Source organism: Phascolarctos cinereus, unplaced genomic scaffold (genome assembly GCF_003287225.1).
Source record: "Phascolarctos cinereus isolate Bilbo 61053 unplaced genomic scaffold, phaCin_HiC Scaffold_726;HRSCAF=1367, whole genome shotgun sequence".
NCBI lineage: Eukaryota > Metazoa > Chordata > Mammalia > Diprotodontia > Phascolarctidae > Phascolarctos > Phascolarctos cinereus.
The window spans coordinates 54,963,824-54,991,193 of NW_027556098.1; the positions used below are offsets into that span (position 1 = coordinate 54,963,824).

The following is a 27,370-nucleotide window of genomic DNA, read 5'->3' on the forward strand; positions in this document are numbered from 1 at the left end:
AGATTTCCCTTCATTGGAGGTCATCGAGCAATGGCTGGATAACCATTTGTCAGGTACATGACAGAAAGGATTCTTGGGAGGAGCAAAGATAGTTGATGACAGTTGATATGGTCCCCTCCAATTCTGAAATTCTGTGGTTTTTCTTGGGTTCACTTAGCATGTGGCTGCCCATCTCACTCACACTGAACATAGAACTAGTAGACTTCTTCACACAATGGGTTCCCTTGGTACCACATAATTCCAGTGGCTTATATTCATGACTCTTGAGCTCAAATAGCATCTTGGGAAGGGGGAATGCAGTGGAGAGGACTTTCTCCTGCCTAGAAGTTGCTGTCTCATGTTAGTGGTCAATACATGAGATGGTAACACAGAGACTTATTTGGCTATAAATTTCTTCCAGCAACTCCTTTTACTAACTTGTCTTTCTTTTCTTATCATCTTTATATACTGAGGAACTGGTCTACTATTCCAGCTTTTCAGATAACCATAGTTACGATAATAATTATTCATCAACTAAGGCTCTTGAACAAGTCTACTACAGTTACTGTATTCTTAGTCATCACTTTGTGCAGTACCTTTCCTAACCTTGATACATTAACAGGAAAAATTTCCCCCTCCTTTTGGGTTGGAAACTATACAAGAAGGCGAGCTCTATACTCCCAAAGTGATCCTCTCATGACCTCAAGCATTCATACACCGTAACAAACAGTATTTTCCATTTTTCCCATGCACAACATATCAAACCCAGGCCAGCTGCATCTCTTTAGCAGTGGTAAATATTATGCTGTATTTGACATCTGCCTCTCTTTATAGCATATCAATAGCACAGGTCAGTCGATACCAAAATTTTCTTCTCCTAGGGAAACAGTTGTTGTTCAGTTATTTTTCAGTCATGTCCAACTCTTCATGACTCCATTTGGGGTTTTCTTGGCAAAAATATCAGAGTGGCTTGCCATTTCCTTCTCCAGCTCATTTTACAGATGAAGAAACTGAGGCAAATAGGGTTAAGTGACTTGTCCAGGATGACACAGCTAGGAAGTATCTGAGGCCAAATTTTAATTCTATTCACTGTCCATAGGGAAACAGTATCTCCTGAAAATAATGGCAACTTCTTATTGGAGATCCAGAGTGTAGCAATATCTATTTTAGTGCCTGGTCAACAACCTGTCTACTTTTGGTGATATGGCCATGCTAAGGGCTGGTGGGAAACTGTTACCACTCCAATATTTTTGTCATATCTTACATAGTTCTTTCACCCTTTCCTAAGAAGAAAAACAGTCCTTTCAAGAATAAGATTATAGCATCATAGATTTAGAACTGAGTGGAGTCTTAATAGTTGTCTAGTCAAAGTCCTTTGTTTTACAGAAGAGGAAACTTCCATAAGATAGCAATGAAATGACTTCTCCATGGTAACATCGAGAGTAAGCGACAGACTTAGGACTTGAAATCAGGTTCTCTGATCCAAAGCCAGTGCTTTGGATCACTAAGCTGATAGATATTCTGATGATTTTCCATGTGCCTTCCTCTCAATGCTTCCCTCTAGGAAATTCAGAAGGGTCTACTGATTCAGAAGATTCACACAGGGCAGTATGTGCCTTATCTTCCCCATGAACAATTTACCCAATGTTCTAAACACCTAAGCAGAGATTTCCAAACAATCTCTAGTAGCGTTTCAATGACACCCTCTTTGTGCTTTATTGGTATTTCATGCTCCAGTCCTCTAACAATGGAAAAAAATATTTCCATAATCACCCTTCTGTGAAAGGCGAAGGTTTAGCACCATTTTCTCAATGTAGGTTAAGCAAGTTCTCCTAAAAGCTGAGGAATCTGTTGCCAAGAGCTGATTCACCTAGGGGGCTTAGTCTCAAGCTAACAAGCTGTTCACAAGTCACTTCTGAAGGTCATAAAAAAGTTTCCTGCTGCCCCCTCCCTCCACCATGGAGAGTTGGGGCCCATGGGACTTGGAGAATGTCACAAAACTTCACAAGTCACTCCACCCTGACCTGATGATCAGATACATTTCTATATGGAAATGATGGGGGCCACATTTAGCAGAGCTGGGTGTGGTAGGGGCAGTAAGGTGGTGTAGCAGATAATGTTGGGCCTGGAGTTAAAAAGACTGCAGTTCTAATTCGGCCTCAGACACTTACTAGCTATGTGATCCTGGGCAAGTCATTTGACTTCAGTGTCCTCAACTGTAAAATGAAAATAAAAACAGCACCTACCTCCCAGGGTTGTAAGGATCAAATGAGATAATATTTCTAAAGTTCCTAGCTCAGTGCCTGGCATAGAAGAGGTGCTTAATAAATATTAATTTTGTCTTTCCCTCTCTTTTTTCCCTCCTTCCCTTCCTTCTCTTTTCTATGCTACGGCTGAGTAAACCTCCTTTAGTTAATTGTTGAACTACCTCCAAATATGTATCTCCTTGTGTTTCAATATCGGGCCTAAACTACCAAGGAACCAGCTTGAATCACCTTAATACCACTCTACATGCCGCATTACATAGTTCTATTAAGGATCAGCTATTGCAAACACAGACGGTACATGCTTGAGTGAGCACCCCCATTCCCCCCCCCAAAAAAAAGCAGCCCTGGAGTCAGAGCTTCTTTGGGGATATTTAGGATTATGTGTTCAGTCATGTTTCATTTGTATCCAACTCTGTGACCCCCATTTGGGGTTTCCTTAGCAGATATTAGAGTGGTTTGCCATTTCCTTCTCCAGCTCATATTACAGATGTGGAAACTGAGGCCAGCAGGATTAAGTGACTTGCCCAGGGTCACACAGTTGGTAAGTATCTGAGGCCAGATCTGAATTCAGGAAGATGAGTCTTCCTGACTCCAGGCCCCGAAGTCTATCCACCTATAGTTAGAAGGGATCTTAGAGATAATCTAATCCAACACCTTCACTTTACAGATGAGGAAACTGAGGCCCTGAAGAGGTGAAGTGATCTGCCCAAGGTCACACTGGTATTATTAAGTGGAAGAGCTAGGATGTGAGCCCAAGTACTCTGACTGCAAATGCAGTGCTCTTCCCCCCACCAAATCTCTTTTTTGCTACTTTCTTGGTTAAAGCCTCAGCTCAAAAAACCTAGGGAAACATATGCATAGTCCTTAGTACATTAAGAGTGACTCCCCTCTTAAAAGCATGGCATTCACAATATAATAATACTAATAATTAGTTAATAGCAATTATTAATTAATAATATCAATAATTAATTGGTAGCAATCACTAATTAATAATGATTAACATAATAAGAGGGAAAGTTTATTAAAATGAGGAAGACTAAGGAGATATCTTGGGATGAACCATCATGAGTAACAAAGACATATTTCCTGATTATTTGAGTGAGCTCTTTCCACCACAGTTAACAGTCTTGGCCCATAGCCCTCTGGCTACTCCCTAGGCTTGAACTTCCTGCCCTTCTTCAGGGCTCTGTAGCTCAAAGTCAAAGTTAGCAGCTATTTTTTGAGTTCTGTAATCTGTTGATGTCATACTCCTGTCATATAATGAGAGAAAAGAAAAAATGCCACACCTCTGTCTTCCTCTAGTCTTTTGATCGACAGTACTCTGTCTCCAAAGATCCTTCTTCCCTGCTTAGATAAGTCTCACCCGTCACTTTGCATATCCCTTGAGGGAGACACTTTATTTTCTGTAGTTACTCAAATAGGAGCAAATTTTATATCCTTCAGGGAGATGTACATGATTCTAACATTTGCACAGGAACACCTCGGAGGAGAAACTTTAAGGCAGAATCTTAGCTAAGAACTGAATGCTACTTATCCTCAGAAAATAGAAGTACATTAGGATTTTGTATTTGAAAAAACTTTAAGATAATTCTCTCAAAAGAGTTTAGTCTAACTATCCACACAGGGAAAACCAAGTAGATGGAGAATGTTGTCCAGACTCTGATTTTGTATGAATGACCCATAGTGTTGGTTCAGGATTACATATATCTTGAATGGTTATTGTGAGCAAAAATTTAATAGGAGGAGGATAATGAGATCAACAGCATGTGGAAAATTGCTCAGTGCATTTAATGAGCCCAGCCTGTCACAGTGACTGGTGCATAGTAACCTCTTAATAAATTACATTTTCCTTCCTTCTCTCTAAAACAAAGGTTCACCTTTTTTGACATTAATGTTCTTCCAGGAATGCTATGTGTCTAAGAGTCCCCAAAAGAACACCACACTATCCAAAGAATTAAAGGTACAGGTCACTTAAACGGCAATACAGTTGACATGAGTAGCCTGCAGAATGTTTCCAAGGGTGTGCTAGTAAATATTTAACAACCAGGATTGCCAGATTGGGTGGTGGGGGGAATGTATGCACACACTTTAATGTTTAATCAACATTATTATTACTTTCTTAATTCTAGACAATCAGCAAAACAATAAATCAAGCCCTGATTTTTAACAATTGCTAATTTCTGTAGTGGCAGCTAAGTGGCACTTAGATCACTAGGCCTGGAGTCAGGAAGACTTGAATTCAAATTTGGCCTCAAACACTTACCTGGCGGTGTGAATAATAGCTCACAATGAAAATTTAACAATTTAACATTTTAATTAAAAATTTTACATTTAAATATAAAATTTTTAAATATCAACAATTGGAGCTGGCTTCAGCACACATCTGAATATTATTGCAGGGCTAAAGCAGCATAAAGTATATCAACAAATATGTATATGCCTGGGAATGAAGAAGAAGATGATGATGATAGCTAGCATTAATATACTTTAAGGCTAGGAAAGCACTTTATAGATATTATCTCATTTCATCCTCACAACAATCCTGTGAGATGGATGCAATTATTAATCCCAGTGTTGCAGATGAAAAAATTGGGATTCAAAGAAATGAAATGAATTTGCTATCGTCACACAACTAGAAACTGTTTGAGGTAGATTTGAATCCAGGTTCGTAGCTGTCATTCATTCAAGGAGAGTGAGGAATGGATGGCCTCCATACTCTACTGGTATGTCCTCACAATGCCAATAAACCTAGAAGAAAGTCTCCAGAATAGTGGATGGACTCCCTGTAGAGGATTTATGGGAGAACACATACAAGCGTGGTGGAGAATGAGAAAGTGTGGATCAGTGGCAATCTGCCACCACATGGATGGGATCATGCATCCACTGAAGTGTTTAAGATCTAAAATGAGAAACAGGGAGAAAGGGCAAATGTCCAAATATCAGCTACATAAAATGTCTTTGCTTTATTTGCAAGGGTTCCTGCAGTGATACATTTTTCAGCAATTAACTTTTAAGTAAAAGAAACCCTATTAAGGAGGCTGACGCTTCCATTATGTACATTCTGAACAAAACTACAGCAAAAAGTTGTTCAAAACAATGCTTCCCAGTCCTTCGTATGCTATGGCACATTTACAAAGGCCAGAAAAACAATATATGTCAAGGCTTCAACTATGCAAATGAAAAGAAGAATAACAACCATAAAACAAATGAAATTGAATGGTGTGAAATTGCAATGACTCAATTTGGCTCCAGAGAAGAAATCTAAGAAGACACTTCCCCCTACTTCTCTGCACAGGTGTGGGGTCCACAGATGTAGGACCATGCAAGTTTGGGGGTTTTGGGGTGTATTGATTGGTTTTGCTGAAAATTTTTCTCTTATTCCAATTTTTAAAAATTATTCTAAGGGATAGATTTCTGGGATAGGAGAAGAGAAAGATACAGGAGGAAATGAAAGTTTTATCAAATCAAAAGATGCCAGTAAAATCTATTAAAAACAAATGGGTGACTACAAGGAAGAGGTAGTGGAAGCTAAATAACAAATTAACGTGGATAAATATTGAATTAGGATTTTAAAACCAGTCATCAGTGAACTGCCTTTTCTTCAATTTCGTTCCACATAGGTAAGGGCTATTTCTCTGAATTAACCGCCTTAGCCTATATGTTTATACAGTGTCATTTAAGTGTCCATTCGTGACAACCATCTACAATACTGTTAAGATGGAGTACTCGTATCACCTCTCCATGGACACAAAGAAAACCTGAGGGTCACTCTGGCCAAGGAATCACTCCCCCTCCCGCCTGAAAAAAAAAAGCAAACACCGCCATTATATTTCTATAGGAATTTTTTAAAAATCCAATATTTCTTACCTAAATATAAAAAAAATTCAGTTCATAAAAGCCTACTGATTCTCCTCTGAGATATCCCCAAATATAAAGTCTTTTTATTGTGTTGAAAATGGGGGAAAGAGTATAACTTTTTTTAAAGAAAGGAACTAGACAGCTGTGGAGGCAGAAAATGCTCCCTAGAAATTATATTGTGGGTAAATTCTAAGTACGGGTACAAAACTTAATCTCATACTGTCTTCTTATAAAAGATTAAGCTACAAAAAATTTTTAACCAAACCTGAGTAAAAGGAAAAAAATATTTTTTTCTATAGGGAACTTTATAACAATTATGTCTTATTCAATAATTAACCTATAATTCTAGATTTTTACACACTTCCTTATTTTTTGAAATAAGGTTTTTAGATACACACAGTATCTAGAAATAAGATTCTATTAAAAATAGATAGTGCTGTGTGTTCTCCTTCATCTCTCCTCTATTATCACCACTGAGTAAAGGGAAATAGTGATTAAATTTATAGACTCTCTGGCCCAATTAATTTTCTATGGTCTTTCGGCAGTGCTATAGAGAGCTTAAAAACAGCTTCTATAAATGTCAACTCTCAAGTATCTATACTTATGAAAGGGAGATATGGTGTTGATAATCCAATAACGCAGAAGAAAAAAAGTTTCTGTTAGGCTATAGAATACTTGATATGACTGTTTTATAGCATTTGTCTTTTACTTATGATTTGATATTACAGTTATAACAAATCACTCAGCTTCTATCTAATATGCAGGAAGAAAAGCAATATTAAAATTGCCTTAAATTCCCTCAGGCCTTATTATTTAGGCAATGAAAAGTGGCCCTGGAGTATATCTCAGTAACGAGAGATAACTGGATGGAAATTAACAATGTGCAATGGGTAATTCACAAATTATCCTATCATCCATGCACAAATAATTGACAGTTGATTTACAACACTGTTGCTACCGTTTTGCTTTTAAAAATTCATACATATTTCCATATTAGCCATTTTGCAAAAGAAAACACACACAAGAAAAATAAAGAAAATAAAAAATGTGTTTTGCATGACTTTACATGTATAATTGATGCATTGCTTGACTTTTCAAGGGGTAGGGGAGAGGCAGGAGAAAGAATCTGGAACTTAAAAATTTTAAAAATGAATGCTAAAAATTTTTTTTACATGTAATTGGGAAATAGTTAATGAAATAAATGAAAATATGTTTAAAAATTCATACCAATCAGCTTGATATTGTTGTCTTCATCTAGCAGCAAATTTTCTATCTTCAAGTCTCTGAAATAAACAAAATTGAAGAGTATTTTGAATGTCACATATTAGCATTGCCCAAAAACAAATAAGCTGCTTCAGTAATACTTTTAACTACCACTAGATTTTTCTTCTGAAATGTACTTAATCACCCAAGGCATAAAGTAGTATAAAATTCTATGCTAAATTATACAGGTATACTCTCTAAGAGTTCTATGAAGCAGGAGGACTCAGAGAGAAGGACGAGGCTTTCTGGAAGAGGCAGAAGTTAGGGGGCCATGGAGGATAACTGGATTTGAACAGTCAAAAGAGGAAGAAATGGGCCTTCTAGGAAGGGGAAACTGAACAAAAGCAAAGAAGTAGAGATGAGAACTTTATGTTTGTGGGAAATCTGCCTGAAGGGTAGTAATGAGAACAAAGAGTTAAGAAAGTTAGAAATACATCACTTAATCCAATCATCCTCCCAATATTATTTGCTCAGAGGCCAAAGGTGGTCCACCAAATGGCAGGTGGCCCTGCTTTCATGTGGTCCTCTTAGAATTATACATTCAAATTTAGAATCCCATGGGTGATTAACAAATTCCTTTCAGCATAGAACAAATATGCTAATTGGCCACTTGGATGGGTAGAGACATCTGTGCTTACATCTGCATCTAGTGAATAAGAAAGAATCACTGCACCCCTACCCACTCTATGTACATATTTCTTTATGGGGGAGGAAGGAGAGATGTGTGCTTTCCCTTTTAAAGGGCAATTTTAACTTCCCCTCCAAAACCAAAAACTTAAGTTAAAAAAAAAGTTAAACACTAGTAAAAACAGAATTCTATGAAAACTGCTTATAAAGTAGAAGTGCTATATGATGCCAAAGGAAGGAAACATAGTTTGTATGAGTTGCCTTCTCCAAATACATCCAGGCTGAAAACTCTGAGAAGAATGACTGCAATATCAGAAAACCGAAGGAAATATTTAATATCGGGGAGAGCAGAGAGATGGTAAATGGAATAAGATAAAAGAGAACAGGATTACTAAATTCAATCAAGAGAAAATTTGATGAAAGCAGGCCTACAGAAAGGATCAAATAGAAACACAAAGACAATTAAAATAATAAGAGGGACAAAAGATTTGTCATCTTAAGTTTTCTATACCTGCTAGACTAAAAGAAGAAAATATTTAAAAGAAATAGTGTAACATTTTTTAAAAGAAAGAAAAAATGTCATAAGCCAATGGAATAAGTAGTAAAATCACATTATCAAGACTAAATATAAATGTAAAAATAAGCCTACTGAAAATAATGTCCTAGGTGCCTTAATGGACAGCACAGACAGACCCGGTTAATACAGGTCATTTAGCAATTTGATGCCTACACATTAATGTTCTCCAAAGACTTAAGGAATAACCAATCTTAAACTATCCTAGTGTGCTAGTAATTTGCTGACTCAAAGCTATGTTAACTTGATCCCTATCAGCCAGGTCAATGTACTGATCTCATGAAAGTAAAATGTGATTGGTTTTTGCCTTTCTCTATTTCCCTTCAGTTTTACTTTTTGTAATTTCCCTATGTAACACCTGTTTCAAAACACTTTCCCACAGGGACCACAGTATCTTTAAAAGCCAAATGGAATGCAGTACATGTTGCAGGTTAAAGCGAAAAGCTTTGCCAGATTCAGTTCAATTCAACAAATATTTTTTAAAGCAATTTATGCTATCAGTTTGGAATTACAGTTCTAACTGTCATTGAATGAGGTCTTTTCCCTATGGAATCAAAGAGGGTATATTTTTATCTTTATCTATGAGGATCTATGGGATGAACTATGAGATGACAGAGAAAAAAGGTGAGAAGAAACTTCTTTCTTGCTAAAATTGTCAACTGTTACACTGTGAAGAGACTTTAAAAAGAAAATTATGTGAGAACTAAGTCTGGTAAAGAGACTGTTTTCTTGTCGTGGCTGGAGAGAAACTAGAGAAGACAGAAAAGAGGTGGGGAGCTTTTTGGAAGAAGCTGTTTTCAATTTACCTTAACAAAGAAGATTTTAAAGAAGAGACTTAACTTAGTATCTGAGAGAAACTAAATGATGTGGCACTGTGTGTGTGTAAGTGAAGAGAAGTCATTTGTCATTATGGTGAAGACTTGAGGTAACGGTTGTTACAATCTTTCTCGTACCGAAAATATTGTAAATAATTATCTGTCTTTGTTATTATTTACTTTATTTGTTAATAAGGTATAGATTTAAATGTATTCAGTTATTTTGATGTTTATTTAATCAAAGGACGGTAAAAGATTTAAAATATAGAAAGGTGAGCATTATTGGGAAAGGATGTTTCTCTTTAGTTAAATAATATATAATATACTCAGGATGAGAGCTTGTGATAATTAATCAATGAGAAAAGTTGCAGTCTTATTAGAAAGAAAATACACAAGAATGTCTCTGGATTAATCTAAAGCTCAAAATAAGAAGAGTAGATATGAGAAAGAATCAACTAGGAGGTTGAAGGATTACCTACACATGTGTGTAGGTACATGTGTAAAACTCTGTAAACTATCATTATGGACTTACTACTTCCCTCAAAACCAGACTTTCTTGATGGACAATTTTTAAAAGCTGATTTAAGATTATTTTTTCCTCTCCTTGAAGATGAATGCTTCAGGAGGATATTATAGCCAAATGTTTAATTCCAATGAATCTGTTTAGACTCTACCCAGAGTCCAACCAAATGCAAATTTAGTTCAGCAGACAAACTGACCCTCCACCCATCTGTGATTCAATGATTACTGATGCTCAGAATTATGATCCTGAGGTCTTAAAATACTTTCTGGACAGTAAGAGAAAGATTAAATTATGTTGTGCATTGTATTGTTTTCTAATTACTAAAAATGACAATTAACTAAAGTGTTGACTTGCTTGGCACATAGTAGGAGCTTAAAATGTTTCTTGACTGACTGATCAAAATAATTTTTGCTTCTCTGATAATTATACCTGATAGTTTACCGTATCAGCATCATACTGAGCAAAAATTCTTGTTGCTATTTTAAGGATCAATTTTTAATGGTTTATCTTTCATTCTAAACCTGTACCTTCTCTAAACTTCTCTATGTTTCTTGTAGGTGACACTAATCTTCCAGGTCACCCAGGCTTGAAACCTCAGAGTCATCAGACTCTTTTTTAAAAATTAAATTTCATTTTATTTTCAGATCTGCATTGATTCCCTCTTACCTCCCTCACTACCACTTTAAGAAAGCAAGAAAAACAAAAACCATTACAAACATGTGTAGTTAAGCAAAACAAATTCCCATATTTGCTATATCCAGATTAGGGGAAGAGGGAAATATCTGAAACTGTACTCTGAATTCATTGTCTCTTCATCAAAAGGTGTGTAGTTTCAACCTGAATAGTCAGGAACTATGGCTGATCATTGCATTGAACAGAGTTCCTAAGTTTTTCAAAGTAGTTTGTCTTTATACTATTGATATAATTGCATAAATTATTACTCTGATTCTCCTCATTTCACTTTGCATCAATTCACACAAGTCTTCCCAGGTTTCTCTGAAACTATCCCCTTTACCATGTCCAATAGCATAATAGTATTCCATCACAAATATCAATTAATGGGTACACCCTTCATTTCCAATTCTTTGTCACCATAAAAAGAGATGCTATAAACATTTTTGTAGAAATGGGATACAAGCCTAGTAGTGTTATCACTGGGTCAAAAAGTATGCACAAGTTAGTAATTTGGAGGGTAATTTACAGCTCCAGCAAAAGTGCCCAGATGTTCCTTCCCCACCCTCACCCCCACACCTCCTCTTGTACTTGTCATTTTCCTTGTATGTCCACTTTGTTAGCCTGATAAGTGTGAGACAGAACCACAGAGTTGTTTCCATTTGCATTTCTCTAATTATTATTAGTGATTTAGAGCATTTTTCATATGGTTACTGATAGCTTGTATTGCTCCCTCTAAAAATTATTTGTTCATAACCTTTGACCAGTTATCAATTTGGGAATCATTATACTCTTTCTTTTCTTTCACCACTCATATCTAATCAATCCTCCAGTCCTGTCAATTTTGCCTCTACAACACTGTTCACAACTGCTCCCTTCTCTAGACACTTAGCTTCTGGGCCTTCTTATCACAACTTGCCTGGACTATAGTGACAATCTCCTACCTGAACCTTCTGCCTCCAAACTCTTCCTTTCTCCAATCTGACTTTTACACAGCTATCATAATAGCTACTTCCTAGCCCACAGGTCTAAACATGTTATTTTCTGGCTCCAAAACCTTTTTTGTTTTATTGTTTCAGTCCTGTCCAACTCTTTGTGACCCCATTTTGGGGTTTTCTTGGCAAATATACTGGAGTCTTTGCCATTTCCTTCTCCGGCTCATTTTATAGATTAGGAACTGAGGCAAACAGAGTTAAGTGACTTGCCCAGAGTCACACAGCTGGTAAGTGTCTGAGGCCAGATTTGAGTTCATGAAGATGAGGCTTCCTGATTCCAAGCCCAGTGCATTATCCACTGCACCACTTAGCTGCCCTTTTTGCTAGCTCTCTCTTGCTTATAGGATATAATACAAACTTTAAGGAGTTCTACACAACCAAGATGGACTCTACCTTTCCAGGATCATTTCACATTACTTCAAGCACTCTATGTTATAGCCTATCTGGACTTTCCCCCTAAATTCAACATGATGTCTCCTACCGTGATGAATTCAGAAAAACTGGCCCCCATTCCTGGAATGCATTCCCACCTAATCTCCACTTTTCAGAATCTCTCTTTGTCTTCAAAGGTCAACTGGGAGGCCACTGCATCATGAAGATGTCCCTCATCACTCCAGCTAAAAACAGTGTTTCCTTACTCCAATTTCTTGGACCACATTCTCTTCTTCTTTCTTTTGCCTCCATCATACTTGACTTTATTTTACACTTATCTATCAACAGGTAGCAATATCCCTAGCAGAACATAAGCTCTTTTTAAGGGCAGGAACTATGTCATTTTAAAAATCTTTATATCCCAAGCACCTAGCTTAAGTGTTCTAGGCAGCTAGGTGGTACAGTGAGTAGGGTCCTAGACCTGGAATCAGGAAGACCAACAGTTCAAACCCAGCTTCAGACATTTACTAGATGTGTGACTCTGGGCAAGTCACTGTTTGCTTCAGTTTCCTCATCTGTAAAATGGGTAATAGCATGATTTTATGAAGATAGACTAAGAGTGCTTTGCAAAGCTTTGAGGTGCTATATAAATGTTAGCTATTATCAAAATTTGTTGAACTGAATTAAAGTGAATTTACAGGAAGGAAGATACATTTAGGTCAAATATTTCAAAGGGACAGAAACAAGCAGGTCAGCAATTAAAAACAAAAGCTTCAGCCAATGACTTTCAAACTTACTTGTTTCTGTTCTTTCTATCCCTAATGCTTAGTGACATACTACCAGGTGCAGATTGGATACAGTTAATCCTACTCCTTCACTTCACTCACACCCATGCTCAAGTGCCAGAGGGATTTATGCGCTCAAATGAGTGTAGATGGGTCCAGGAGCTGTTCCATGGCCTTAGTCAGGGTCCAAATAATCCTTCAAGATGAATAACAAGAATTAGGAGGGACAAGTAGAGATAATAAGAGCTATATGTACTATAAAGAACATTGGACTAAGAGTTAAGAGACCTGGGTTCAAGACTAAACTCAGCCCAGACATCACCTCTCAGGATTTCCTCATCTAGGAAAGGAGAAAGGACAAACCAAGTGATCTCTAAGGTCTCTTCTGGTTCCAATATCCTCTGTTAACTCTGTACCTGGATTTGCACTATTTTTTTTCTATCCTGTACAAAATAAGCAGTTTTTTTTCTTAATGGGGAACTTGACTCCTCTGGAAAGCTTCTCCTCAGACATTATAAAGCATGGGAAGGTGTCAATGACAAACCTCATTTTGTTTTAAGCCTAGGTGACTGACTCACAAAATGGGGGGTTGAGAGTGATGGGGATGGGGAGGGAGTGGAAGGAAAGATGTTAAGAGGGAGAGCTTTCTCTTCTTGCATTCCTGTACCCTGAAAGAATATGTATAGAGAGAAGAATAGAGAAAGCATCAATAACCTTTAAGTCACCTTTAAATTGTTTTCTTGTTTTCTTTTCCCAATCTGTTGCAATATATACTTGTCTAATCATCCCTCATTAAACACATGACACCTAATGAAGGAAGTCAGTGTTGAGAGACAAAATGCAAGAGGAAACCAATTAGTGTAGCAAGCCAAAGGATATTATTTAAGTATATGAAATAATGGAGAAGATAACAGTGGGAAAAAGGGTGAGAGGAGGGAGACAGAAAGCTATTGCACAGAGTAAAGAGATAAAGTAACACTGCAAGGAATATGAAAGAAGTCTACTAAGGGGGTCATAAGTCAAACTGAAGAGTTAAAAAATGCAAGACCAGTGAAGGAGTGGTAGAAAATTATAAAAGAAATGACTGACAAAGAGTAGTTAAAAAAAAACCCCAACAACAACTAGTGTTTGGAAACACAGCATTTTAAATAAACTAGAAAAAAAGTCAAATGCAATAGAGTTTGCTAAAACACATACTTAGGAAACTAGAAAAAATTTACCTGGGAGAATAGAGAAAAGATGAATTTTATTAATGGTACTTGAATGGGGAAAACAAAGGGAGGAAAAGGTTAAAATCACTAAAGTTAAAGAGGCTTCTTTTTTAAGGTGTCTCTGTGTCAGATCTATTATACCAAAAATAAAAATGATTTTAATCTTTATTTTGGGGTCTGTGTTTATGGTAAAAACCTAAGAAGGGCAATAATAAAAACAATTTGCCTGATTCTGTGTGTTCTCAAAATCAAACTGATGGTGAAAGTGATGAACCTCTACAAATCTAGTTGGTACTGAATACAAAAAAGTGAATAACGTATCACCGTCACTGTAAAAAAAAATCCCTCAAGTTTTGCCTTTTCTAACATTTTAGATTTTAAAAGATACACAGAAAATAGTATTATGGAAGCATATTAAAATCTAATTCTTGGGGCAGCTAGGTGGTATAGTAGATAGAGTACTGGCCCTGAAGTCAGGAGAACCTGAGTTCAAATGCGACCTCAGACCAAACACTTGACACTAGTTGTGTGACCCTGGACAAGTCACTTAACCCCAATTGCCTAAAAAAAAAATCTAATTCTTAGTTCAAATGAAAACATCAAGAAATAAATATTTCTCCAGGCTAAAGTCCTTTCTAGACTTTTTTTTTTGTCCTGGTTCATAATTCCTATAAATGTCATTTCAAAATGTCTTGTTAGAAACACACTCAAGGTGGCATGAGGCATACTGCCAATTTGGACATTTCTCTCTCAAGCAGACAATGCTTGAATTTAGAATAATGACAAATCAATAAAAATTGTTTCTGGTAGGCTTGTGCCCAAAACACGGAGTATGTTATTAATATTCTTCGATAGTTAAATCATTACCCCTGGGTACATGGTTCTTTTCACAAGAAGTCACACATTTCTAATTAGCACCTGAATGTGAACACGGAGCATATCTTTCTGTCTTCTGAAAAGGTCCTATTTTCCTCCTAGCCAAAAAAAAAATCTTCTAAACGATCCACCAATATATGCTAAGCCTAACACTATATAAAGAGAGGACATTCTTAAGGAGGTCAATCCTCTTTATTTGCTTCACTTTATTTGATTCACTTCAAGCAAGGAGAGCCCTTTTCAAATGTTAGGAGAACAGGGTCCTGCCCTGGGGGCGGTGGTGTTCATTCATATCAGAGCCTAAGGTTTGGCTCCCTCAGATCATCTTCCTCCCATCTTTCCTCCTTCCCACAGCCCAGTGGAACTAGTTTCTTCTTACATAGAAGCTGCTGTGCTATCTTTGTTCCATATCAAGTCTATTTGGTTATTTTTAAGTGAACAAATGAATCTCAAATTATCCTCTCTGCAGAATTAGTGTTCTTTTTTAATGCATGTTAAGGGCAGAAGCTCTGATTCAGTGAGGGAAAAGATCAGACTCTGGCATCCTGCCACATAAATTATGCTTGGGGGAAAAGATGCTACATTTAAACAAGCTATACATCTTAGTCTGTGTTAAATTCAGTAATGAAATGGTGAGAACAAACAACACCTAAGTACCATACATCAAAGACATACAGAGCAGCTTCAGCTCTATGGTAACAAAATGTGATGGATATAATAATAATAGCTCATGTTTATATATTAATTATTATTCCCACTTATATAGTGCTTTCCAGTTTACAAAATCCTTTCCTTACAGCAACCCTGTAAGGTATGCAATATAAATAATTGCTACATATACTCCTTTTACAAATGAGAATCCAGAAGCTCAAAGAGGTCTATATTCACACATGATCACATAGCTAAGAGACCACAGAAGTGAAATTCAAACCAAAACCTTCTTATCTCAAGTCCAAATGCAATATCCCATTAAATTAAGAATCGTATCAGTTTATTTTACTTCTCTATGAACCAACTAGATGATAGAGGGGATAGAGCACAGGAATTGGAGTCAGGAAGACCCAAGTTCAAATCCAGCTTCAGACACTTACTAGCTACATGACCCTGAGCAAGTCACTTTAACCTCTGTAATGTCTCAATTTCTTGAACTGTTACATGGGGATAATAATATCACCTACTTCCAGGTGGTTGTGAGGATCAAATGAGATAATATTTGTAAAGTTCTTTACAAACCTGAAAGTGCTACACAAATGTAGCTACTGGTAGCTATATTAAGGATGGTAAAAATAAGATTTTTAATGTATGTATTTATAATAAGTATCGAAGTTTCTTTTATATCATATTTAAATAGTTTAGGGATTCCTTAATACTTGGACATAATGAAAAACTAACAGTATGATAACCTTGGCTAAGTTCAACATTTAGTGATAAAATAGTAATAGGCATTCTTAAGTCTAAAATAATAAAACTTCATATTTGTATAATAAGTATTTTATGATTTACAAAATGTTTCAAAAGCATAAGGTGTTCATTAGGCATACATTTACCTAAGAAGCAGTTCCAAATAGTAGCAGATATTGTGTTAGAATGGAGGCATGAAGACCTAGGGTCAATTCTGCCTCTCAAACTTACTATCCATATGACCACTGAAAAATTACTAAACCTGTGAGACACTGGTGAGATACCTTTAAGCTCTCTATAAATGATCTTATTTGAGCTTCACAATAACCTTTATGGCAAGTAATGCAAATACGATCATTCCTATCTTAAAGATAAGGAAGCAGAGGCCACAAAACTGATGTGACATGCCCAATGTCCCACATCAATGAGGGCCAAAGCTAGGCCTTACTCTCTGGGCCATTGACTCCAAATCCAATATTCTTTCCCTTAAACACAAAGCAATTAAAAAGCCCTCCAAATCCTTTTATCCACATATTTACAAGCATGATTCCAAAGTACATTTTGTATGCAATTACTTTGTTTACAAATCACACCAAAGATATTAAGACCACTTTCTGTATGTCATTTTCTTCTCCTGGGTAGAAAAACCTAATCTTAAAGTAATTTGTGAAAACCAGCTAAGCTTTGTCATTTAAAGGAGAGACTTGTCTTCTTCAGGAAAGAACTGTTATAAATATTAGACCCATTGTGAGGTTACTTATGCTTAAAATGATGGAATATGCTCATTAAAGCTAAGATACCAAGTCAAAGGCTACCAATAATCAATTCTAACCTGAGTTTTGGAAAGTGATGTCTAAATAGCTGTGACAAGGTGTTATCCAACGTATTTTCAAAATGACTCTTAGGTAGAAAAGTATAAAAGTTCCTTGCTAACCTGCAGAAATATTTCTGATGTTTCATCACTTTTAAAAATCCATTTAGCATTATTACACTATGTGTGTGTATGTGTGTGTGTATATGTGCATATATATATATATATAAATATATATATATATATATATATAAATCAAAGAAAAAGACAGTATTCTTTTCACTATCAACACATTATTAAATCTATTCCTCTGACATTCTGGCAGTAATTGCTTTGAGACAGATAAAATGGTGCTTAAATTACTCTAAAAAGGTTGAGAATTTCCTGTGAGTGGTTCCAATTTGAACACCAAAGTTTTCACTAGTTTTTTTTTAATGTTTGTCTCATTTTTGACAATAAGAAGGCCTGTGTAAATGCCATTGGTTCTATTTTCCTCTAATACCACTGAGGTTAGTAATTTTGCTCTGATTCATAGTTGAGGTTTCTGGTTTTTTTATTTTGATTAAAAAAAAAGCCATACATCCCAGAGTGTATCATTTTCTAAATAATGGCAGAGCTATGAGTGTTTAGTCTATCTACACATGAAGGTATTTATTGTTGGCATGATCAAATATAGTATATAAATCACTTAATGTTTCTGAATGTTCCCTTCCATGTATATCCTGGGCTCAAAAAGTTCTAGCAAAGCATGGTTTCACAACATCTGTCACACACACACACACACACACACACACCATACAAAAAGATTTTCTTTAGTCTAAGTGAAAATAATCCTTCCTAAAGATTTATGTGTCCAAGCTTTATGGTATTCTGGAAAGTTATCTCAGGGACATGATATTTCACTCTTGCCCTATGTCTTTGGGTAAGATTTGGGGGAAAGATAATTGTTGCCAAATGTTTTAAAGAGAGTTTAAGTCAAGAACATTTCCTTCTTCACCCTTCAAAGTAAATTACTACTGTTCAAGACCTTTTCATGACACATAGTATGGAAAGACACACTGGTTTTTCAAGCAGATGTAAAAAACTATAGGTTGTTAAATTAAAAGCTTAGGCAAGAATCCACATCAATGGTAAACACTGATTTTTTTTAAAGATGCAGAACAATTGATATTTGTAATCTTCAAGAAGGGAGGATTATCTTTTGTATATAGTTATGTAATTTTGTTTTTCTTTCTTTTATTGGGGGTGGTGGTATGTAGGTGTCTGTTCTGTTGCTTTTTAACATAGTTTTGAAACTCACCCAAGTAAACTCAGGGGGTGGGGTGGGGGGAAATAGATTGGAAAAAAGGTTCCCAAACTTTCTCAGTTCTTGGCTCCCTTAGTGTCTCAGTAATTTTTTCACAGCATTCCTAGGACAAAAGAAATACCTAACAGTTATATTTATTAAGTGGTTAGTTTAAAAAAAACTAAGTCTTAACAACTTAGTAGCTGAAAAAATAATTCACATAAATTTAAAGAAAATTATATTTTTCTTAAATAACCACAATTATTTTCTAATGAAGGGCAGCTGGGTAGCACAGTGGATAGAGTGTTGGACCTGGAGTCAGAAAGACTCATCTTCCTGAATTCAAATCTCTCCTCAGACACTTACCAGCTGTGTGACCCTCAGCAAGTCACTTAACCCTGTTGGCCTCAGTTCTTCATCTATAAAATGAGTTGCAGAAAGAAATGGCAAAACATCAAAATTTCTTTGCCAAGAAAAGCTTAAAATGAGGTCATGAAGAGTTGGATACAATTGAAACAACTAGACAACAACAACTTACACTTGACACTTACTAGCTGTGTGACCCTGGGCAAGTCACTTAGCCTCAATTGCCTAAAAAACAAAATGAAACAACAACTTACTAATGAGATGTGTGCACTTGTTGGGCACTGCACAAATTCTCAAACCTTGGTGTCAGAGTGGACATAGCCACCCTCATTTCCTGTTCCACACTGATTTTTGACCAGTACTCTTAGGAGGTCTCTTGGGTGAAGAATTGACAATGACACCGAGACTGCATACTGAATATAGTAGTGCATGCAACAGGAATGGGAAAGTAGGGGAAGAAATAATTATTTCAGCTTTAGATATGTTGAGCTCGAGATGCCTATGGATCATCCAGTTAGAAGGAGAAACTGGAGATATGGGAATGGAGTTCAGAAGAAAGACTATGTCTAGAAACAGACACTGGGAATCATCTGCATAGAGACGACAACTGAACCCCTGGGAGTTAAGATCATCAAATGAGATAGTACAGAGAATAAAAGAAGAAAGTCAGGACAGAGACTTGGGTGACACCATGATGTTGCTACTGTATCGTAATAAAATGTCTGCTTTTTCATTTTGAATTGGTCCTCAGGAGACTGATAAGAACCAGTCAGATAGATAGGAGGAGAACCAAAAGAGAAGAGTCATACAAACCCAAGGAGGAGAGACTATCCAGAAGTAGAAAACAATCAACAGTGTCAAAAATTACAGAAAGATCAAGAAGGATGAAGAATAAGAATTAATTAGTCATTTGACTTGGCAATTAAGAGATCACTGAAAGCAAATGCCCATCAGTTGATTGAACAGGTTACACTACACAAATGTGATACTATAGTATTGTGCTTTAAGAAATAATAGAAATACATTGTTTACCTTCTCAATGGGTGGGGGAAGTTATAGGAGGGAGATAGAAAATTTGGAATTTAAAAAAAATTTTTTAATGAATGTTTGAAATAAATAATTTTTTAAAAAAGAAAAGAAAGGAATGATGAAAGGGATAGTTTTAGAGAAATCTGGGAAGACTTGTACGAACTGATGCAGAGTAAAGTGAGCAGAGCCAGCAGAATAATTAGTACAATAACAATATTTCAAAGACAAGCAACTTTGAAAAACTTAGACATTCTGATCATCATAATGACCAACAGCAATTCTAGAAGACTCATGATAAAACATGCTACCAACTTCCTGAAGGAGAAGTGATAGACTCAGAGTGCAGACTGAAATATAATTTTTTTGGTCATAGCCAATGCAGGAATTCATTTTGCTTGACTACACATGTTTGTAATAGGAGATCTGGGTTTTCTTCCTTTCTTGGTGGTGAGGGAGGAGGAAAAGAAGAGATGGAAGGGAGAGAAGGCTGATCTCTATTTAAAAAAATTTTTAATTAAAAAAACCAGAGGTTATTGGTATCTTTAGAGGCAGCAATTTCAGTTGAATAAGATTAGAAAGTGGAATGTACATGGCTTAAAAGAAAATGATGAGAAAATGGAGGGTGGCTTATTCAAAGCATTTATCAGAGAAAGGAAGGAGAGATATAGAATGATAGTCAGTTGGGATGGTTAGATCAAGTAAGGTTTTTTCTTTCAGAATTGGGGAGACATAGGTGTGTTTAAAAGCAGAGTTAAGGAGCCAGTAAATATTTTGCTACTCTTGTCAGTGAGGTTATGGATAATGGTTATGGAATTTTGCATGCACTAAAAGGCATAGTCATGTGTTGGTCAGCCTTGTTTAACTGTGCTTTTATAATAGAGGGGTCTATTATGAGAAGAAATGACTGTAATATAAAAACAAAACTTTGGAAAAGAATTACAATGAACTTCTAAAAAACATTAAAGTGCAAAAGTCTTTTAAACAATAATGTAACCTATTTAATTTGATCAATCATAGTTAACAATTATAACAATGATGGCACTTACCTGTGGACTACTCCTGCCCGATGAAGATGCTCTACTGCTAAGATAAGCTGCCTGATGTATCTGCGAGTTTCGTGCTCCTCCAGTCTTTTTTTCTCATATATTTTGTGCATCAGGTTGCCACCAGGACACAGCTCCATTACCAGGTAATAGCTATTTTCTGTCTCTAAGATATCAAGTAGTTGAGTGATGTTGGGGTGCCGGATCATTTGCTGGATCTGCCCCTCTCGTCTTAGGTTTTTTGTGACATAAGTGTCCTTTTTGGCTCTCTTCTTGTCAATAATTTTCACTGCCACCTGCAGAGAAATCAAGGAGAAGGCTGCTATCACATGAGTACAAGCATAGGTTATTTTGGGTTTATGGAGGGTGACAATTAGGAGGCATGAGACTTGAAATCAAGAAGACCTAAACTCAAATTCCACTTAAGATACTTAAGTATTATACTTAAGATATATATATGTATATATATCTTAAGTATCTCTGTCTCAGTTTCCTCCTCTGTGAAAAGGATGTTGATCACAATAGGATCTACCCCCATGGGATGTTGTAAGGATCAAATGAGATAATATGTGTTAAGCACTTTGCAAATCCTCAAGTGCTATATAAATGTTAACTATATACACCAAACACTGGGAAAATAAGTAGTTATTGACATGACCAACTTACCAACAGGAAAATATCTGCTATTTTTCATTGAAATCTAATTTTTATTTATCTATTTTGAGGAGAAAAAAACTCAAAGGCATTGTAATCAAGGTAGATAATAAAATTTACTTGACTATCTGTCTTGATGATTCTGAGTCCTGTTTTTGTGCAAATATATAAACTTTCATTTGGTCTTACATGATTGATAATTAACTTGATTCTCTCCCAGGGGTTCAGAAAGGTGAAAGAATATATTTTTCTAGATTGCAAAGGAGAAAAGAATTTTTTCCCTTTTTCTCTCCTATAATCCCTATGAGGCAACAGGTACTGAGGTCACTTTCACTTCTAAATATAATACTATAGAACCCTCAAGAACTGCTTGGTTGGCTGAAGGAACTGAATGTTTATGGCTCAGGCATTACAGTCCTATGTGGTCAATTTAATTTCCTGCTCTTTTTCCATCCTAAGACTTAGCAAGATACTAGAAACCTTGCTTCATTTGGAATTCAAGTATACTGAAACTTCATTATCTGTGTGTGACTTTGAGCAAATCACATCCCCTCTATGGGCTCCATTTGAAGTCCAAAGGACATCTTCATTTTACTGGAGAAATATTACAAAAACTAAAGAAGCTGTTTAATATAATTTTTGGTATAGCTACAACAATCATAATAATAATTACAACTATTTTTATCACACTGCTCCTCTAGAATAATTGCATAACTTAAAAAGTTATCACTTCATCAAAGGCCAGTCAATTCTAGATGAAATTGTAGAATAGGCTAAGTTGGCTCTTATCACGCTTTCATGACCCTGTGTTTTCCACTCTCCACTGACTCCTAAGGTCAGTGTTTCCTCCTCCTTGGGGGAAGTTGACTAGAATCCTCTGTTTTAGGTCCCTCCCCAGGCCCCCTCTCCCTATTTCTACTAGTCATGCCTCCCACACCACCAAAATTTAACTAACCAATGTCCTATTTCTAATTTTTTTAAGGTTCTACCCTCTCTCCTAGAACTAAGCCAAGCAAACTAGTCTGTCACAAAACCCATCTTTTGCTCCTTGCCACATGTCCCAAAAGACTTCTTTTTAAAGCTAAACTCTACTTCTCCAGACCTCATTAATTTTTTGATTTATTCAACCTCATTTTTGATCACTCTGTAGGGATATTGCTCTCTTGCATATATCCCCTGTCCTTCCTTCCCTCTTTCTTGAATCTTCAGTCTTTTCCTTTCCATTGACTCCTCCTCTGCCATTTAACTATATAAAGCTACCTTTAATCTTGGAACAGCCTTCTACAACTTCAACCCCCTCTGCAGTGACAGGGAGCTCACCCCCTCAATGGTGAGCCATTCTATTTTTGGAAAGGCTCTTATTTTTGAAAAGTCTTTCATTTTCTGAAGCCCAAATATGACTCCCTGTAGCTTCCACCTACTGGTCCTATTTCTGCCATCTGGCAGTTCCACAAAATATGTGAATTTCATTTTTCACATGACAGTTTTTCACATATTTGAAGATAACAATCATAGCCCCCTCACTCCCAGCCTAAGCTTATATTTTTCCAGACTAAACATTCCCAAACCCTCTTACCATTTCTCATGGCATGGTTTCTACACTTTCTAAGCCCCCTAGCCTCTACAATCTAGTTTCATCCCAACTCCTCTAATCTCATCTCTCACTTTCTCCTCAATTCTCCACCCCAGCCAGGATGGGCGGAACCATATCTTCATGGTTCCCTGAATATGCCACACTGAGAAATGCCAAATCTTTATGTTCTGAGTCCTCTCACTTAGAATGCTGCCCCCCTGCCCTATCCCTATCCAAATTAAATAACTTGGTCCTTCAGAGTCCAGGTGAGCTCCCTCCTCCTTATAACTAATCTAATATTCTTTAAGTTATATTACTACTACATAAATGCTGGCTATTCTCAGTAGGCAATCAATACTTTCATATTTGTTAAATTATTAACACTAAGTTGTTAACAACTCTGTTTAATATCCCTTTCAAAAACATATTTTAAATTGATTATATAGAATGCCTTAATCCAAAAGATTTGGGTACAGGATGGAAGATAGGGACTGGGAGAGTAAAAGGACAAGGAATAAAGTACAGGGCAAGGGGCAGGTAGTTGGCGCAGTGGAAAGAGCTCTGGCCTTGGAATCAGGAGGACCTGAGTTCAAATCTGGCCTCAGACACTTGACACTTATTAGCTGTGTAACCCTGGGCAAGTCACTTATCCCCAATTGCCTCACCAAAAAAGAGAGAGAGAGAGAGAGAGAGAGAGAGAGAGAGAGAGAGAGAGAGAGAGAGAGAGAGAGAGAGAGAGAGAAAGTAAAGGGCCCGGCAAGAATATACCCCACTGATATCCATTAGTTAGGGAATTGCTGATCAAGTGGTAGGATTTGAAAGTAATGGAATACTGTTGTGTTATTAAAAATAACTGAATAAGTTACAGAGTATGGTTGTGATGGAGTACTACTGTGCTGTAAGAAATAATGAGCTCAGTGATCTTAGAAAGGCATAGAAAGACTTGCATGATGTGATGAAGAGTGAAGTGAGCAGAACCAAGAGAATATCATATACAATAACAGCAATATTGCTTTAAGAATGACTTTGAGCTAATAAATAAAGGGCATATGAGGAAAGACACTATCTGCATCCAGAGAAAGAAATGATAAATAGAAGTATGTGTAGAATAATTTTACATACATACATACATACATACACACACACACACACACACACACACACACTTATTTGTGTCCAATGGTAGCCATCTCTAAGGTGGGGGGAAGAAAAAAGAAAAAAAGGAATTTACATGATAACTTTCTTTAGTATTTGGAAGGAATAGCAAGTTGTACATGGCAGATTTGCAGTTTCATGTGTGATCATCTTTTTTATTGTACTGTGTTATAGAAATACTTGTTTTGTTCCATGAATTGAAAATAAAATTTTAAAGGCAAAATAGAAATTGAAAGAATCCACCAATCACTTTCTGATAGAGATCCCCAAAGGAAAACTCCTAGGAAAATTGTAGCCAAATTCCAGAGTTCCCAGGTCAAGAAGAAAATATTTCAAGTAGCCAGAAAGAAACAATTTAAATATTGGGGAAACACAATCAGTATAACACAAGATTTAGCAGCTTCTACATTAAGGGACCACAGGGCTTGGAATATAATATTTTGGAGGGCAAAGGAAATGGAATTAATCCAAGAATCACCTACCCAGCAAAACTGAGTATAATCCTTCAGGGGGAAAAATGGACATTCAGTGAAATAGAGTACTTTCAAGAATTGTTGATGAGAAGACCAGAGCTGAATAGAAAATTTGACTTTCTAATACAAGACTCAAGAGAAACATGAAGAGATAAACAGGAAAGAGAAGTCATAAGGGACTTATTAAGGTTGAAATGTTTACATTCCTGCATGGAAAGATGATATTTGTAACTCATGAGACCTTTGTCAGTATTAGGGTAGTGGGAGGGAAAAAAAAGTATATGTATGTATATTTATAGATAGATAGATAGATCGATAGATAGAGAGATAGATGGCACAGAGTGAGTTGAAGATGAAGGGGTGAAATGTGGAGAATAAAATTAAGGGGTGAGAGAGGATTATACTGAGAGAAGGAGAAAGGGAGAGGTAGAATGGGGTAAATTATCTCACATAAAACAGACAAGAAAAGGCTTTTACAGTGGAAGGGAAATGGGGGAAGGTGAGAGGGAATGAGTGAATCTTATTCTCACTGGATTTGGCTTAAGGAGGGAATAACATACACACTCAATTAGGTATGGAAAGCTCTCTTACCCTACAGGAAAATAGGAGGGGTAGGGGACAACAGAGCAGAGGAATGATAGAGTGGAGGGCAGACTGGGGGAGGCGGTAATCAGAAGCAAACATTTCTAAGGAAGGACAGGGTCAAAAGAGAGAATAGAATAAATGGGGAGGGCAGGATAGGATTAAGAGAAATATAGTTAATTTTTCACAACATGACTACTACAGAAGTGTTTGGCATGACTACACATGTAAAACCTGTATCGAATTGCTGGCCTTCTCAGTGAGGGTGGGTGAGGAGGGAGGAAGGGAGAAAATTTGGAACCCAAAGTTTTAAAAACAAATACTAAAAAAATTGTTTTCACATGCAACTGGGAAATAAGATATACAGGAAATGAGGTACAGAAATCTATCCTGCCCTACAGGAAAACTGAAGAGGACAGGGATAAGAGAAGGGAGAGGGGGAGATAGAAGGGAGGGAAAATTAGGGGAAGGGATATTCAGAATGCATGCCATCTTGGGGTGGGAGGAGGGACGAGATGGAGAGAAAATTTGGAACTTAAAATCTCGTAGAAGTGAATGTTGAAAACTAAAAATAAATTAATTAATAATTTTTTAAAAGAGTGAAAGAATGAGCTGGTGGATTTCAGAAAAACCCAGAAAGACTTACATGAATAGATGCAAAGTAAAATGAGCAGAACCAGGAGAACATTGTACACAGTAATAGCAACATTGTGAATGACTTAGCTATTCTCAGTAATACAATGATCCAAGACAATTCCAAAGGACTCAAGATGGAAAATGCTATCCATATTCAGAGAAAGAACAGATGAAATCTGAATGCAGATCAAAGCATACTATTTTCACTTTATTTATTTATATTTTTGTGGATTTCTTCTTTTGGTCTGTTTCTTCTTTTACAACATGACTAATATGGAAATATGTTTTACATGATTGCACATATATAACCTATATCAAATTGCTTACCATGTTAGAGAGAGGGAGCTGAGGTGAGGAGGAAGAAAATTTGGAACTCAAAATTTAAAATTTAAAACAAATTTTAAAAATCAATGTTAAAATTTGTCTTTACGTGTAATTGGAAAAAATACTTTTTTTTAAATAAAAAGAATATATCCCACTACTTTTTCTGCACATATTAACCTATTGATGCAATTTGGCCACAAAGACTTCAATTTTGTTTCAAAATGTTTTTTCTGGCCCCACACTAAATTGACCCAAGCAAGTATAAGAAGTTGTTTTTAGTCTTTTGAAACTGTAGTCCTTAATTGTAATAGAAACAGCAACTTTTTTAGTGTAAAAATAATATTGTTTCTCAGGGATGTTAGGGTGGTAATTCCTGCTGTTTTTTGTTTTTTATTTTTTATTTCTTGTTTGTTTGCTTTTGTTCCAAGAACTCCTTTCAACCACAGAACAAAAGTGTTTGAATCCCCAGAGTAATTTATATACTACTTAGAATACTCTGTAATTATTTATTGCCTAAGGTTCTGTTAGGGCAAACCCCCTGGACTACCATCTCAAACCCTTAAAAGAGTACATGAATCATGAAATAGGAATCACTGGAGGTAGGGACAAGGAAGGATACTGGGGAGATTTAATGGTGATCTAAATGGATTCAAGGTGGTGCAGTGGAGAGAGTGCCAGTCCTGGAGTAAAGAAGACTCATCTTCTTGAGTACAAATCTGACTTCAGACATGTATATAAGCTGTGTGACCCTGGGCAAGTCATTTAACCCTGTTTGCCTCAATTTCCTCACCTGCAAAATGAGCCAGAGAAAGGAATGGCAAACCATTCCAGTACCTTTGCCAAGAAAACCCCAAATATGATCATGGAGAGTCAGACATGACTGAAAAATGACTAAGCAACAAAACTTGAATTATATGTTATGATTTTTTTAAAAGTTTCATCCTCTGGCAATGAAATTCTTAAAATACAAACTGACAAAGAGATTGAAACCCAGCAATTATCTCCATCAGTTATATTTATTAGGAGAATCTACCTACTGAAGCTCTATGAATTGTTGGTAACATTAAACATGGACTATTGCTCTTAATCACAGAAAACCACTTAATCGGCATTAGTTCTAACAAGAGGGGCAGAAACTGATGAGAAATGAAGGAAAAGGCAATCAATGATTTACATCTTAAATTATCCACCTTAATTTGACAAGACACAGAGATTTGCAGG

The 27,370-nt window shown here is 36.3% G+C and overlaps 1 protein-coding gene across 1 annotated transcript in view; it reads right to left on the reverse strand.

The window, feature by feature from the left end:
* The window catches only part of HUNK (hormonally up-regulated Neu-associated kinase), a 134,917-nt gene that overhangs the window by 63,184 nt on the left and 44,363 nt on the right, over positions 1-27,370 (reverse strand). The window contains 2 exon segments of the mRNA XM_020995942.2: positions 7,332-7,387; positions 20,756-21,048. Of these exon segments, the coding sequence (XP_020851601.1) occupies positions 7,332-7,387; positions 20,756-21,048 (349 nt within the window).